General features: G+C 45.9%; 1 protein-coding gene across 9 annotated transcripts in view; it reads left to right on the plus strand.

The window, feature by feature from the left end:
- The window catches only part of LOC126574157 (Down syndrome cell adhesion molecule-like protein Dscam2), a 99076-nt gene that overhangs the window by 79594 nt on the left and 6982 nt on the right, over window positions 1-12500 (plus strand). For 5 of the 9 annotated variants that reach the window (XM_050234179.1, XM_050234178.1, XM_050234181.1 and 2 more), the window contains 6 exons: window positions 7153-7272; window positions 7511-7684; window positions 7761-10124; window positions 10213-10353; window positions 10436-10555; window positions 11912-12111. In XM_050234179.1, the coding sequence (XP_050090136.1) occupies window positions 7153-7272; window positions 7511-7684; window positions 7761-10124; window positions 10213-10353; window positions 10436-10555; window positions 11912-12111 (3119 nt within the window). Of the gene's footprint in view, window positions 1-7152; window positions 7273-7510; window positions 7685-7760; window positions 10125-10212; window positions 10354-10435; window positions 10556-11911; window positions 12112-12500 lie in introns of those variants that run through there. The other 4 variants (XM_050234180.1, XM_050234182.1, XM_050234186.1 and 1 more) reach the window with 2 other exon arrangements.

A 12500-nucleotide genomic window follows, 5' to 3' on the forward strand; every position in this document is an offset into this window, starting at 1 on the left:
CACTAATCTCGTTTTTTTGTTGATTGCTCGTGAGGTGTGCGATTGTTGTTTGGCGAATAGAAAAGGGCGTACAGGAACAACGGATCCGAGAGCAACCTCTCGATGAGTGTGGCAAATATTTTCACAATTTAACTCAACTAAACGCAAGCACATTCAGTATTAGAACACAGCTTACACATGCTACACTAACATAATATCTCGTTTCATTTTAAGTCAAGATTTGATTTAAGTTTCCAAATTAAATTTTCTAATTTAAGGGGGGACTTCGGTATTTTCGGGTCAATAAAAGCCCGTTTTTAACGATTTTTTGTGACGTAACCATTCAACTGTATTTTTTCAAGTAAATGACATAATAATCTACAACTTTTGAAGAATATTTGGTATTGTTTTGAGCAACATTCATTGAAAAATGAATCCATGCCATCAATGCCTACAATGTCGTATCTTCGAAAAGATACTTTTTCTGGTGCCCATCGTAGCTGCGTGACGGGTCTTCTGAAATATACAAATCGATATTCGTTAGAAAGATTATAAGTTTATCTAGGTAGCCCCGGAGAGTTTTTGTTGATATTTCAATTTTTCGATTTTCGGTAGATTTTTGAAGTTGAAAAAGTGATGCTTTTTGCGATTCTGCCATAAAAAACGAACTTTACAGATTTGTTTTTAAAAAAGTATAAACCATTTTCATGATATCTTGACGGGGCTAGCTGGCAAAAAGTGTACAGATTATGTGTAAAAAATTTCAAAACAATCGGCCCAGTAGTTTTTATGGTACGATGGGCACCGACTTTGAAAACGTTGGTTTTGGGAAACGCTCTTCAAAGTAGCGGGCTGCATGGAGCCTTGTATGAAACGCGGATTTTCAAAAATCTGTATCTTCGTCAGTTTTTCCTCGATTGATCCAAAACTTTTACACAATACTCTTGAAAGGATCAGCTTTCAGGGAAAAATGTTAAAAACATGTGTCACAAATAAAAATTAAATACCGAAGTCCCCCCTTAAACCACTTTGCTTTTCTCGACATCGTTACGAAATTCATTTTTGTACTCCGTCACCGGTTTTGGGATTTGGACGAAAAAGATACAATTTTTTATTCTAAAAGGAACTGCTGGTTTGCAATGTGCGCCACACAAAGACACTCTGCAGCATAATTAAAATCCCAAAAGGATGCGACACAAGCGTGGCGACGAGGATGACTCTTTTCGGTGGCGCGGCCGCCCTTGATCGATAACGTACTAGCGCAGTCTAAGCAGCCCATTTTTGTATCCGTTACACACTTGAAACAGAACCGAGAAAATACGTTTTTACAACCTTTTTTTTCTGTCTCTCATGAGCTGGAATGAGGGTTTTTTTCGTGGAATCCGCATCCAAAAGATGCTGTGGAGGTAGAGAGCCCTTTTTGTTTCCATTTCCCCCTCTTTTGTCCCAATCTCGTCAAAGTTTCACTCTCGTGTGGCCCATGTTCATGTTCAGCACCGCCCTGCTGCACTGCAACTGCATTCCGTCTTGGCCACGGTGGAAATAATGGCAAACCGCATTGGGCGTCTGGCACATCTGGGTTTTTTTCTGTTTTTGATTACGAAATCCACTATCAACCAAACGCGCCTTTCGGCGGGAGGGGGGGGGGGGGGGGGGGATGGGGTAACATCATCGTAGCACACAATGAGTGGCATAATAGTGCAGCTGTTGTGCTGTGCATCAGAAGTGTTGGACCGTCATCATATGTGCGTGGTGTGGTTTCCTTTTTTTTGTTATCTTCTGTTGCACCATTATCTTCGTTTATTTGAAACCGGACAGTTTATGCTGCCACCCATCCCGTCGCCGTCACCAAAGCACGCCCAAAAACCGCCCAAAGCGATGTCCACCGCTAGAGCTAGAATATGGCAACAAAATAAGTATTAAGTGTATTTTCGTGAATAAAAAAAAACAACCGCACACCGCAAGGACTACACCGCCGCATACCGCTAAAGGTTTTGCTAAAGACCTTTCCAGCCACAGCATCGCACACAGCGTTCGCACCCCTGCTCCCCTGCTGCTTACTCCACCGTTTCCGTTTCACTTCACCGCGCGTATGTTACAGCACCAGTGTCAGTAGTAAGCGCAGCAGGCCAGTCGGGGAGGAAGGAGAGGAGAGCAAAAGAAACGAAAAGAAAAAAACAAATCTCCAAAGGCTCCTTGTCCGACCATCCGACTGCCGTACACAACCCCTGTGTGTACTCCCGGCGCTCCATCCGGTTGTGGAGGTTATGGCACAGATACCTTAATTGCACAGCGTGTCGCTTACATTAGGTACCACATACACTGACACAAACACACAACACACATATACACTGATTTGGTTACGGTTGCATCGGGTTAACGAACGAGAGCCCCTCGCTAGGGAAGGGTGCCGTCACAACGTCATCCCTTGTCCCCCTTTTGCCCATCGTAGAGCATCACTAACAACGTCATTATAATGACAAGCTCTAATGAATCAATCCCGTTTATGCTGCACTCCGTCACGCTATTCTCACGTCCATTTCGTGGCGTAGCGCATCTTCTAGGCCTACTAGGCCCGGTGAATCGGCCAACGATTTGCTACAAATTTTTGCCTACGATAGCGCTCGCCCTGTAAGCGGCTTGCAATCAGCATGCAGGCCATGCAGTTTCCAGATTGAATCGCTAGCTAAATTGATTTCGCACCATAAATCGCAGCTTCGCAGTTCAAAATTAAAAACCGATTCAAATAATTGAATTACCCCGGGAAAGGTGCTCCAAGTTCATTCGTTCGTTACCGATGCAACCACCATCGTCATCGTCATCGTCGTCGTCGTTCAATGGTACATGTTTTCTACGCGTTTTACTCTATCGCATTATAGCGCTCATGTGCATTTCAGTTTTCAGTTTCTTTCTCAACTGCTATCACTGTGCTATGAACTACCTCTCACTATCACTCTATCAACACCGGCTCCCTTTTTTTTCCTTCTATCACGCTATCTTTCAATCTTTCTCGTACCTACGAGCTTCGTTCTACCTTTTTCGCTATCGCCTCTATGGTTTATCTTTGGTTTTTTATTCATTTTAGCGTCGCTCCACCTGACAGTATGTGCTAGGACCGAGATTTAACAGCGCTATGAATATAAATATATATGTGATTCGCCACCAACACCACCTACGATCGCAATCTTTCCTTTTTTTTCTCCCCCTTCTCTGTCTGTTCTTTCCGCCTGATGCCTGTACACACACGATAACCACTGCTTCACTAACACGAACAAGTCAGTCAGTTTGCCATTTTTTATCGACAGATTTTTCTTGCAATCCATTTTTAATTTCATCTCTTTTACGCATGAAAGCTACAGTTTTGATGTTTGCAAACCGAATGATTTTATCCATTATTCATCCACAGCGAGTGAGATACGCTCACGAACTCGAAAATTCGAAATTCTACTGCCGATAAGTTTGATAAAAAATTTTATTTAATTTTTTTATTTGTGTTTTACGCCACATTTCACACATACGCACATATACACACATACACAAGACCCTCCTTTTCTATGACTGTATAATCCCTTTCACCATATCTGTAACCCTAGCGAGCACTAAGCGTTCAATGATGCTTATTCTATATAACCGAACTAATGCTTCTGCTACTACCTTCCTTTACACCTAGTACCCTTTGCACCTGGCATATGTTTTCTGTTTTCACATTCAACTACAGTTTTGTGTTCCTTTTTTGTTGCTCTGTTGAATAATTTTCTTTTCTCTACCTAGTAATTAGATACATTAGATCGATAAGTTTTGCGAGACGTCTCAATTTTCCATATTGCATAAGGGATTCGATATGGTCCATGTCCTTTCCCTTGCGTATCCCATTCTTCTTGCCCAGACATTCCACAAACTACGCTGAGGAAAGATTTCTGCAGTGCAAATGGGTTGCAAAATGGGATGCTATAATATACGCTGCTTGTTTATCTCTTGAACATCAATTATCTGAATCGTCGCACCCCAGCGCAAGGATAATCTAAATGGGCGTAAAGATACGTAGATCAGGGCATAAGATAAACGCGGAAATCAAGCTCACAGGAGTAGCAGGAGATCACCAGCAGGAAGGACATTTTTATATTTGTGTATCACACCATCGCACTCATCACCCAGACCCAGCTAACAACCCGCACCAATTAACCGCTCAGTAAACGCTCAGCACCGTAGACCACGTTTGGTTCGATCGATTTTAGTGTCCTGTCCGTTAGTGCGCTGCCCACTAACTGCGCGTGAGCGACGATAATAATCAATAATCACAGCTAATATCCCTATTATTAGTCAGAAATTAATAAAACAAACCTCTCCCGCACGCTCACCACCGCTGCTGCTGCTCCAAGCATTGATGTTAGCTCCCTAGTGTGCTTATGAGCTGTATGCATTGCGTCCATGTTTCCCTCTCACGCAATGCGATGGCCGATGCGCTGAGCTTGATTCAATATTCCACATTCATCGATAACAATTTTCTCGGCCTGGTTTGTGCATACATTTTTATTTGCTGTTCCCCTCGCTTTCTCCCATGGATCGCAAAATGCACGCACGAACGGATGCACGCACTGCACTATAAATTGCACTTTCGGTGTTCCGTTTCCCGAGGCTGGGGGGCTGTTGACAGGGCGCCCCCATCACTTCTCGGCCACCCCATAATCATCGCTCTTCAACCAATCAGCAGTTTTTCAGCGCTGCTGCACATCAATGCCTGGCCACTCTCAGCACGATACAAAAGCCTATCGATCGATCGATCGATCGGTTGCTCTGCACGTTGCGTTCTAGCGAGCGTTCGGTGAAAATCGGTTTTGTTTTATCATGTTGATGCCTGATTTTTCATATCTCTCCCCCCTTTCCGTCACCAGGCAGGGGGAGCTGTGGTGTTGGTGTTTGAATTTCTTTTATGCATACACTCTGCACGTATTGACCGCACCCCGTTATTGATGAGCTGCAAAAAATGCAAACTCAACGCAAAACCACCGGCCGTTTCGTAATTATGATGGTTGCACAAAAGCGATGCTTATTACTGTGGATTTTATGCAAACGAGGCTTCAAAACTTTCCAAACTAACCGCAAATGCGCCTATCGCACGCGGAGTCAGCAATGGAGGCGCCAGGTGGTCCGTGCAAAAAACAAAATAAATCGTACAAAGCGTTCCGATTAGATAACGTTAGTGCTTTATAACACTTATGAGTTATATTATTTTGCACTTTTCTCATCAGTGAGGTTAAAACGATGGTTCAAAAAGGATAGTTAGCTAAGTCAACTAGTTAATCAATTTGTTTGAAACGTGTTTAGGAGTATTGCATAGTTTCATTTTAATTACCACCTTTGTTTCCAAGACCTGCGATTTTAGTCATAATAGCTCCAGTGAGTGATAGACATCCAAATAATGATTCATGGAAATAATTGTTGGTAAACCTGCTTCAGAGCCAAAGTCCACCTAACGACGTGATAGAGGAAATCAAATTAGAACAAACCAGAACCGATAAGTATCGTGTTAATGTTTCATACATTTTCATTTATAACTAGTACTTAATTCTATTTCATGCTGATCGAAAAGTAATAACCAGCTCATGCCATGTCAATTAATAACCAGCTATTATCAAAGAAAAAGCGAAAACAAAAGCTTAAAACTTTTAATAATTATAACAAATCTCACGAAATATGAGGCCCTATTGCCACTGTCGGTGAAAAATGAATTAGCTAAAATATGATTTATTTGTTGTTTAAATATCGTAGCGATTAGCAGAGCAAAAGTCAGCATCAAAGTAATATGCAGGTCACACAAAGCCATTTATTATTTGCTCGATCTAATTCCCTAAATTCATCAGGATACGGTAGATAGCACTATCAATAGCTCGTAATAAAAGCAGCTCTGAAACAGTACCCCATAGGCCCACGCCCATTAAAGGCTATCCGTCAAATCATCTTATAAATCAGCACAGATCAAGCCGTCGTCGTACGATAAGAAACCCAAGACAACGCGAGAGCACAACCTGCCCTCCGCTGCCCACCGATAGCAACCATCTTTTGCGTATTCCGTCATTTCCCTCAGGTAATATCCAGTCGCTGCTATGCCGCCACACTCAATACTAATGCCAAAAAAACAAAAGAATTGCCTTACAGGGCCCTCCTTCCATCTTAGCAGGCTGAGCCAAACCAACGACGGAAAAGGGACCAAAAGTTCCGGTTGCGTAGGGCCTACTACTCCTTGACACCGTGCCTCCCACCGAACAGACCGAGTGACAGACAGAAACAGATGTCAAAGCGATAAACAAGCCAAGCAACAATAATGCGCACTACATATGTAGCCTACTGTGCCTTGTGTTAGAGAATGTATCATAAACGCACCCCCTGACAAGAAAAGTTTTGCGTTGCTCCTCGCTTCTCTGCCGCTTCGCTTCTTGCGGACCGCTTATCCCTCGCATTGCCTTAGAACAAACATCCCGACGGTTTTCGTTCACGATTTCCCACCTTCTCAATGTTATAAAACGGAGCGGCGAGAGAGGGAGACAGAGAGAGAGAGAGAGAGCTTGTATCTCCCGCTATGTTAATGCACCCGTATCGCACCTGCACAAATCTTCCCGCCAGCCTAGCCTGGCCTAGCATCATGTTGCCGTATTGCTTTGTCTCGAAGTTGGCGCTGGAAAGTGGCATCCCACACCGCCACCCACACCAAAAACCCAATCATTCAAATAAAAGCTATATCGCTTCCTATCTTTATCCCAAGCAATAATAAACATGTGCTAGGGCAGACCCCCCGCTCCACGAAAGCACAAACCTCCCTTGAAACCGTGTGTTCCTTGCTCTTCCCATCCTTGCACCAGCTGGAGAGTGAGAGAGAGAGAGAGAGAGAGAGAGAGAGATTTAAGAGAAATTGAAACCAACATAGTCGCAAATCCAGGGAGAAAGTTTTGCAATCGCAAAAAAAAAATAAAACAAGGCAAAGCTTCGGCACCTCAGACCGCCCGGAGTCAGTCGCTCTTCAACTAACGATAAACTTTTCTTCTCCCTCCCCACCCCACCATTATCACCGTCTTTGCCGGGTTTCGGTCGGCTGTCCCTTGTTCGCCACGCTGCCCGGAATCATCAATAATCCGGACCGGGACCATTCTACTTCCTTCCGATCCTCGGGTACAACAGTTCCTCCGCGCTGGGTCGTTGAGCCGACGGACGTGAGCGTCGAACGGAACCGTCACATTATGCTACACTGCCAGGCACAGGGCGTACCCGTGCCAACGATTCTCTGGAAGAAAGCAACAGGTGAGTGAGCGCACTAGCGCACTAGGGGAGCCGAGGGGGGTGGGGCGGTGGGGTTAATGCTCATAAATCACGACCCTACAACACGAGGCACAGGACCTAGGACCCAGGTCCCAGGAAGTCCATTCAACCGGAAAGTGAACCAAAAAAAAAAGGCCATACTGGAACTCATTATAACTCAATTTCAATCTTCCGCTGCTCCCTGTGCTAATCTGTGTTTATCTTGTACGCGGCAACCCAGGAAGCAAATCCGGTGACTATGAGGAGGTACGAGAACGGCCCTACACTAAGCTACTGGCCAATGGGTCGCTACTGCTGCAGCACGTCAAGGAAGACCGGGAAGGTTTTTATCTGTGCCAGGCCAACAACGGCATTGGAACCGGTATCGGTAAAGTGATTCAACTGAAGGTTAACTGTAAGTGTTCTTCTGCGGGACTTTTTCGGAGGTGATCATAGTAGACCACTTTTTGAACATTTGCTTGTTTGCGCAGCATCACCTTACTTTGCCGGCCAATCGAAGATGGTGACGGTAAAGAAGGGCGATACGGCCATTATGCAGTGTGAGGTGAAGGGTGATAAGCCGATCAACGTGGTGTGGCTGAGGAATGGTAAGCACGAGCTGAATCCCTCCACCAACTACCGCGTTTCGATCAAGCAGGACGCCACACCGGAGGGCATCTCGGCGGAGGTGCAAATCTCGAACGTGGACAGCAGCGACAGTGGTGCGTACTTCTGCCAGGCCAGCAATCTGTACGGTCGCGATCAGCAGTTGGTACAGCTGCAGGTCCAGGAACCGCCGCAACCACCGTCCTCCCTGGAAGCGGCGACCGTATCGAGCCGGGTGGTGAACCTCAAGTGGCAACCACGGGGCGGTGATGCGGCCGAAGTGTCCAAGTACATCGTGGAGTACCGGGAGATCGATCGCCAGTGGCAGTACATCGAAATCTCCGACCCACCGGTTTACTCGACCATCATCGAGAACCTGAAACCGGCCACCAACTATGTGTTCCGCATTATTGCCGAAGGTCCAGCGGGTCGCAGTTCACCGAGCCAGGAACTGTTCATCAAGACGGATCCACAGCGACCGGCCGGTCCACCGTTGAATCTCGGTGCAAGGCCCATCTCGTCGACCGAGATTCTGGTCAGCTGGATGCCACCGTCGTACGAGTTGCGCCACGGGGAGATGCAGGGATACAACATTGGCTACAGATCGATGCACGCCACTAGCAACAGCTACAACTTCACCTCGATATCGGGTGACGGTGAGGATGGAACGGGTGAGCTGTTGCTCACGAATCTGGCCAAGTATACGCGCTACACGATCGTAGCGCAGGCCTTTAACCAGATCGGCCCAGGGCCACTTTCGGAACCGGTTACCGCGCAAACGATGGAAGATGTACCGAGTAAACCGCCCGAAGACATTCGCTGTATGGCGCAGAGTTCAACGTCGATCCAGGTGTCATGGCAACCACCGCAAGCGCACCATACCAACGGGTTGCTACAGGGTTACAAGGTGTTCTACGAGTGTGCTACCGAGGACGCGATTAGTACCGGCGAGATGGAAACACGCAAAACGACCTCCCTGACGGTGCATCTGTCGAATTTGCGCAAGTTCTCCAACTACAGCATCCAGGTGTTGGCGTACACCCGCATGGGGGACGGTGTCATCTCGCCACCTTCGTTCTGCCACACGGATGAAGATGCACCGGAAGCACCGGCCGATATTAAGATCGCCATCAGCTCCCCATCATCCCTGTACGTGTCCTGGTTACCACCGAAGGATCCGAACGGTATCATCACCAAGTACAACCTGTACATGCGTGCGGTGAATGGGCGCGAGGAGCTGAACAACGATAAGCGCAATCTGCTCGCCCATCAGCATCATTTCGAGGCGAAGCAACTCCAGAGCCACACCGAGTATCAGTTCTGGGTGTCGGCTTCGACCCGGGTGGGTGAAGGTAAAAGCTCTCGCGTCGTATCGCAGCTCACCTCGAACCGTGTCCCGGCAAAGATTGTTTCCTTCGGGGGACTCACCATACGGCCGTGGAAATCGTCAGCCTCGCTGAACTGTATAGCCGTTGGAGCACCGCGTCGTGAGTGGTTCAAGGGAGATACGCTACTGCGGGCTGGCACGCAGCATAATATACAGTTGCTGGATTCGGGCGAGATCATTGTCACCATGCTGCAAACGAGTGATACGGGCAACTACACCTGCCAGGTTGATAATGGGATCGGTACGGATCGATTGACGCACAATCTGTTGGTGCAGGTTCCACCGGGACCACCGGTCCTGTACGTCACGAGTGCTACGTCCAGCAGCATTCTGCTGCACTGGAAGATTGGATCGACGGGCAATGCACCGATAACGGCGTTTTCGCTTCACTACCGTCGGGTGCACGGTAACCTGGAGGAGATGCAGCTGTCGCGCCATGCCACCAGCCACGATCTGAAGGGTCTGTTCTGTGGCAGCACGTACCAGGTGTACCTGGTGGCGCACAACAAGATCGGTTCCTCGTCCGCCAGCACCACACTGAACGTGAAAACGCAAGGCCAGCCACCGGGCATCCCGCCGGACTCGGTGCTGATCGCACCCAACTCCACCTCGGTGGTGCTCCGGTTGAACGGATGGCCCGACAATGGTTGCCCAATCATCTACTTCGTGCTACAGTACCGTTCCGTATCGGTTGGCCTGGATGAGGATTGGCATCTGGTGTCGAACGCGCTGAAACCTCAGCGACGCTTCACCCTTTCTGGCCTCCTACCCTCGACCATGTATCGGCTGAAGATGGAGGCGCACAATGTGGCCGGTTCTACCAACGCCGAGTACACCTTCTGGACGCTCACCAAGGACGGAGGTACGGCCCTACTCTTCACCGCCCCGCCGGTTCATTGGTTTGTTGGCATTAACCTTCGATAGCGATTCCGTTCCCCTTTCACTCACAGACCCACCGCCACCGGAACTAGTACAAAGGGGACATCGTTCTCAGATTTTTTACAACAACATTCAGCTGCTCATACCGATCATCATAACGATTACTGCCACCATCATCTGCATTGCGTTCACCGTGGTCTGTTACAAATATCGTAAGTGGCACTAGTGGCGATCGATTGATCGATCGGTTGATGATGTGATAAACCTTTCCGCCTTTCTCTTTGCTACCTACAGGCCAGCGAGGACGGCAACGAAAGGATACGATGGAGAGCCAGCAAACGACGGATGCTCAACGGGATCGCTACTACGCTACGATACATAAAGTGGCATTACAAGCCGGCGACAAAATACCTGGTGCGTATCTACACCTCGGGGGACATTACATTCTTGCACATCATTCTGCCCTTACCAAATATTAGATTGACTTAAAATCAATCTTATTGTTAACAAGAGAACTAGGAGTTATTGTGCATCAGGCTTTTCTACCTATTTTTGGTATTCTTAACTATAAATCTCTATTTATGTTTTCATTTTTTTCCAATAAGACTCGTTATCACTTGTGCGTGCCATGAACTAGTTAAATTAATGTTAACTCTCATCCTGTACTAATACTAATGTAAGACAGTTTATTGGAATTGGGATGCGAACAGTTCGTTAAAAATCACCTTTTTCTGCTTATCAGTGCAATGATATTACTGAAAATTTTCCCGGAAACTAACGTATAAATACACTAAATGGCAGTATATTTTAGTATACTACATTTGTAGTACATTTTAGTACACATCAAAATATTTCAGTGCATCTTAGTACGACAAATATCATCACTACTTTTTAACGAAGACAACGTTTACTCATCCGAACGATGAATATAAATTATTTTCCTTCTGCCAGAGATATCTACATCTATGAATGTTTCATTCGTAACTTCAAATCAATAATCATTCAAAAACAAGAATTGAATTTGTTCCATGCTCTCAATTTACACAATTATGGCTCCTTCATTCATAGCATTAGGCATAAAACTCCTTATCGCATAAACCTCAATGCATTGTCAATGTTTTGTCATGTCCTTTTTTCAAAAACTTAACTTCTTTTTATGCGGCAGTTTCATAAGCTCAAAAGACTCATTCTTAAGGTGGTTCAATAATGACTTTTGAATTATTTTTAATGTTACCAAATATTCATTTGCACGTGGTCATTAACTTTTATCATTTTTTTTTTTTGTTAATCTATGCCTGATGCTTCAAGTTGATTGGACTGCATTCAGTATTTGCAATGTCCTTACAACCTGCAACAACATATTTAACAGCTTCGGTTATGGTGCTCTGAAAGTTTAATGAATATTTCGTAAAAATAACTTAAAATCTTTCGCATAAATATCATATGTCGACATTGAACGGTACTTCCCATTTATAGGATCACTTAAAAATGCGTATTTCAAGTGTTTAGTTCATTTCAATTTTAATTTTGTCTTAGTTAAAAGATTATCCTGTCAGAATTTTTTGCAAAACTGAATCCCAGAGACATCCCAGAATTCAGATAGTTTGAGAACATGCTTAAATCCTGCAGCTCCTAGATATCGATGGTGATAGAATTACATTATTCCATACGCTGGAAGTTTACAGGCTTCCCAACAAACCCTCTAAACACCGTTGCGTTAATAACCTATTAACCCTATATATAATTCACATTCCATTTCTTCCATTTCAGAAACGTCGGAAGACATTTCACCGTACGCCACATTCCAGCTGTCGGAGGCCAGCACGCTGGCACAGCCACATCACAGTGGCCCGGCCAACACACTGCTCCACTCCTTCATGTACCACGAACGCGCCATGACCGAGGGGTGCGCCTCACCACCACCCGCAGCGGTACTGAGACTTCACAATCAATCGCCATACTACAATATCGTGCGTTTTCTTACTTCTTCTATTCCTCCCACAATTGCCACACACATCCACAAACACACACACACACGAAACCAGACATTAATTGGCTTTTGAATGGCTTCTTATTGGCGTTTGTGCGATTTTCCGTTTAATTTCGTTTCGAATCTGAATCCTCCCCGTCCCGACTTCCACCAACAACTCCGAAAAGTGTGAAACCCTCTCTGAAAGGAGAGAGAGAGAGCGCACCGGAACCAAAATTCGAACACAACCAAACAACACACGAAACTGTCGTGGATCATGGGGGCGTCTTGCACCCACACGACATTCTCCTTTCCCCCTTCCCTTCCTTGCGGATTTCCCGTATCCCTGTTCCGTGCATTCTCTTCAGTTCTGGTTTGTAGTGAGCGCTT

This window comes from Anopheles aquasalis, chromosome 3 (assembly GCF_943734665.1).
Source record: "Anopheles aquasalis chromosome 3, idAnoAquaMG_Q_19, whole genome shotgun sequence".
Lineage (NCBI taxonomy): Eukaryota > Metazoa > Arthropoda > Insecta > Diptera > Culicidae > Anopheles > Anopheles aquasalis.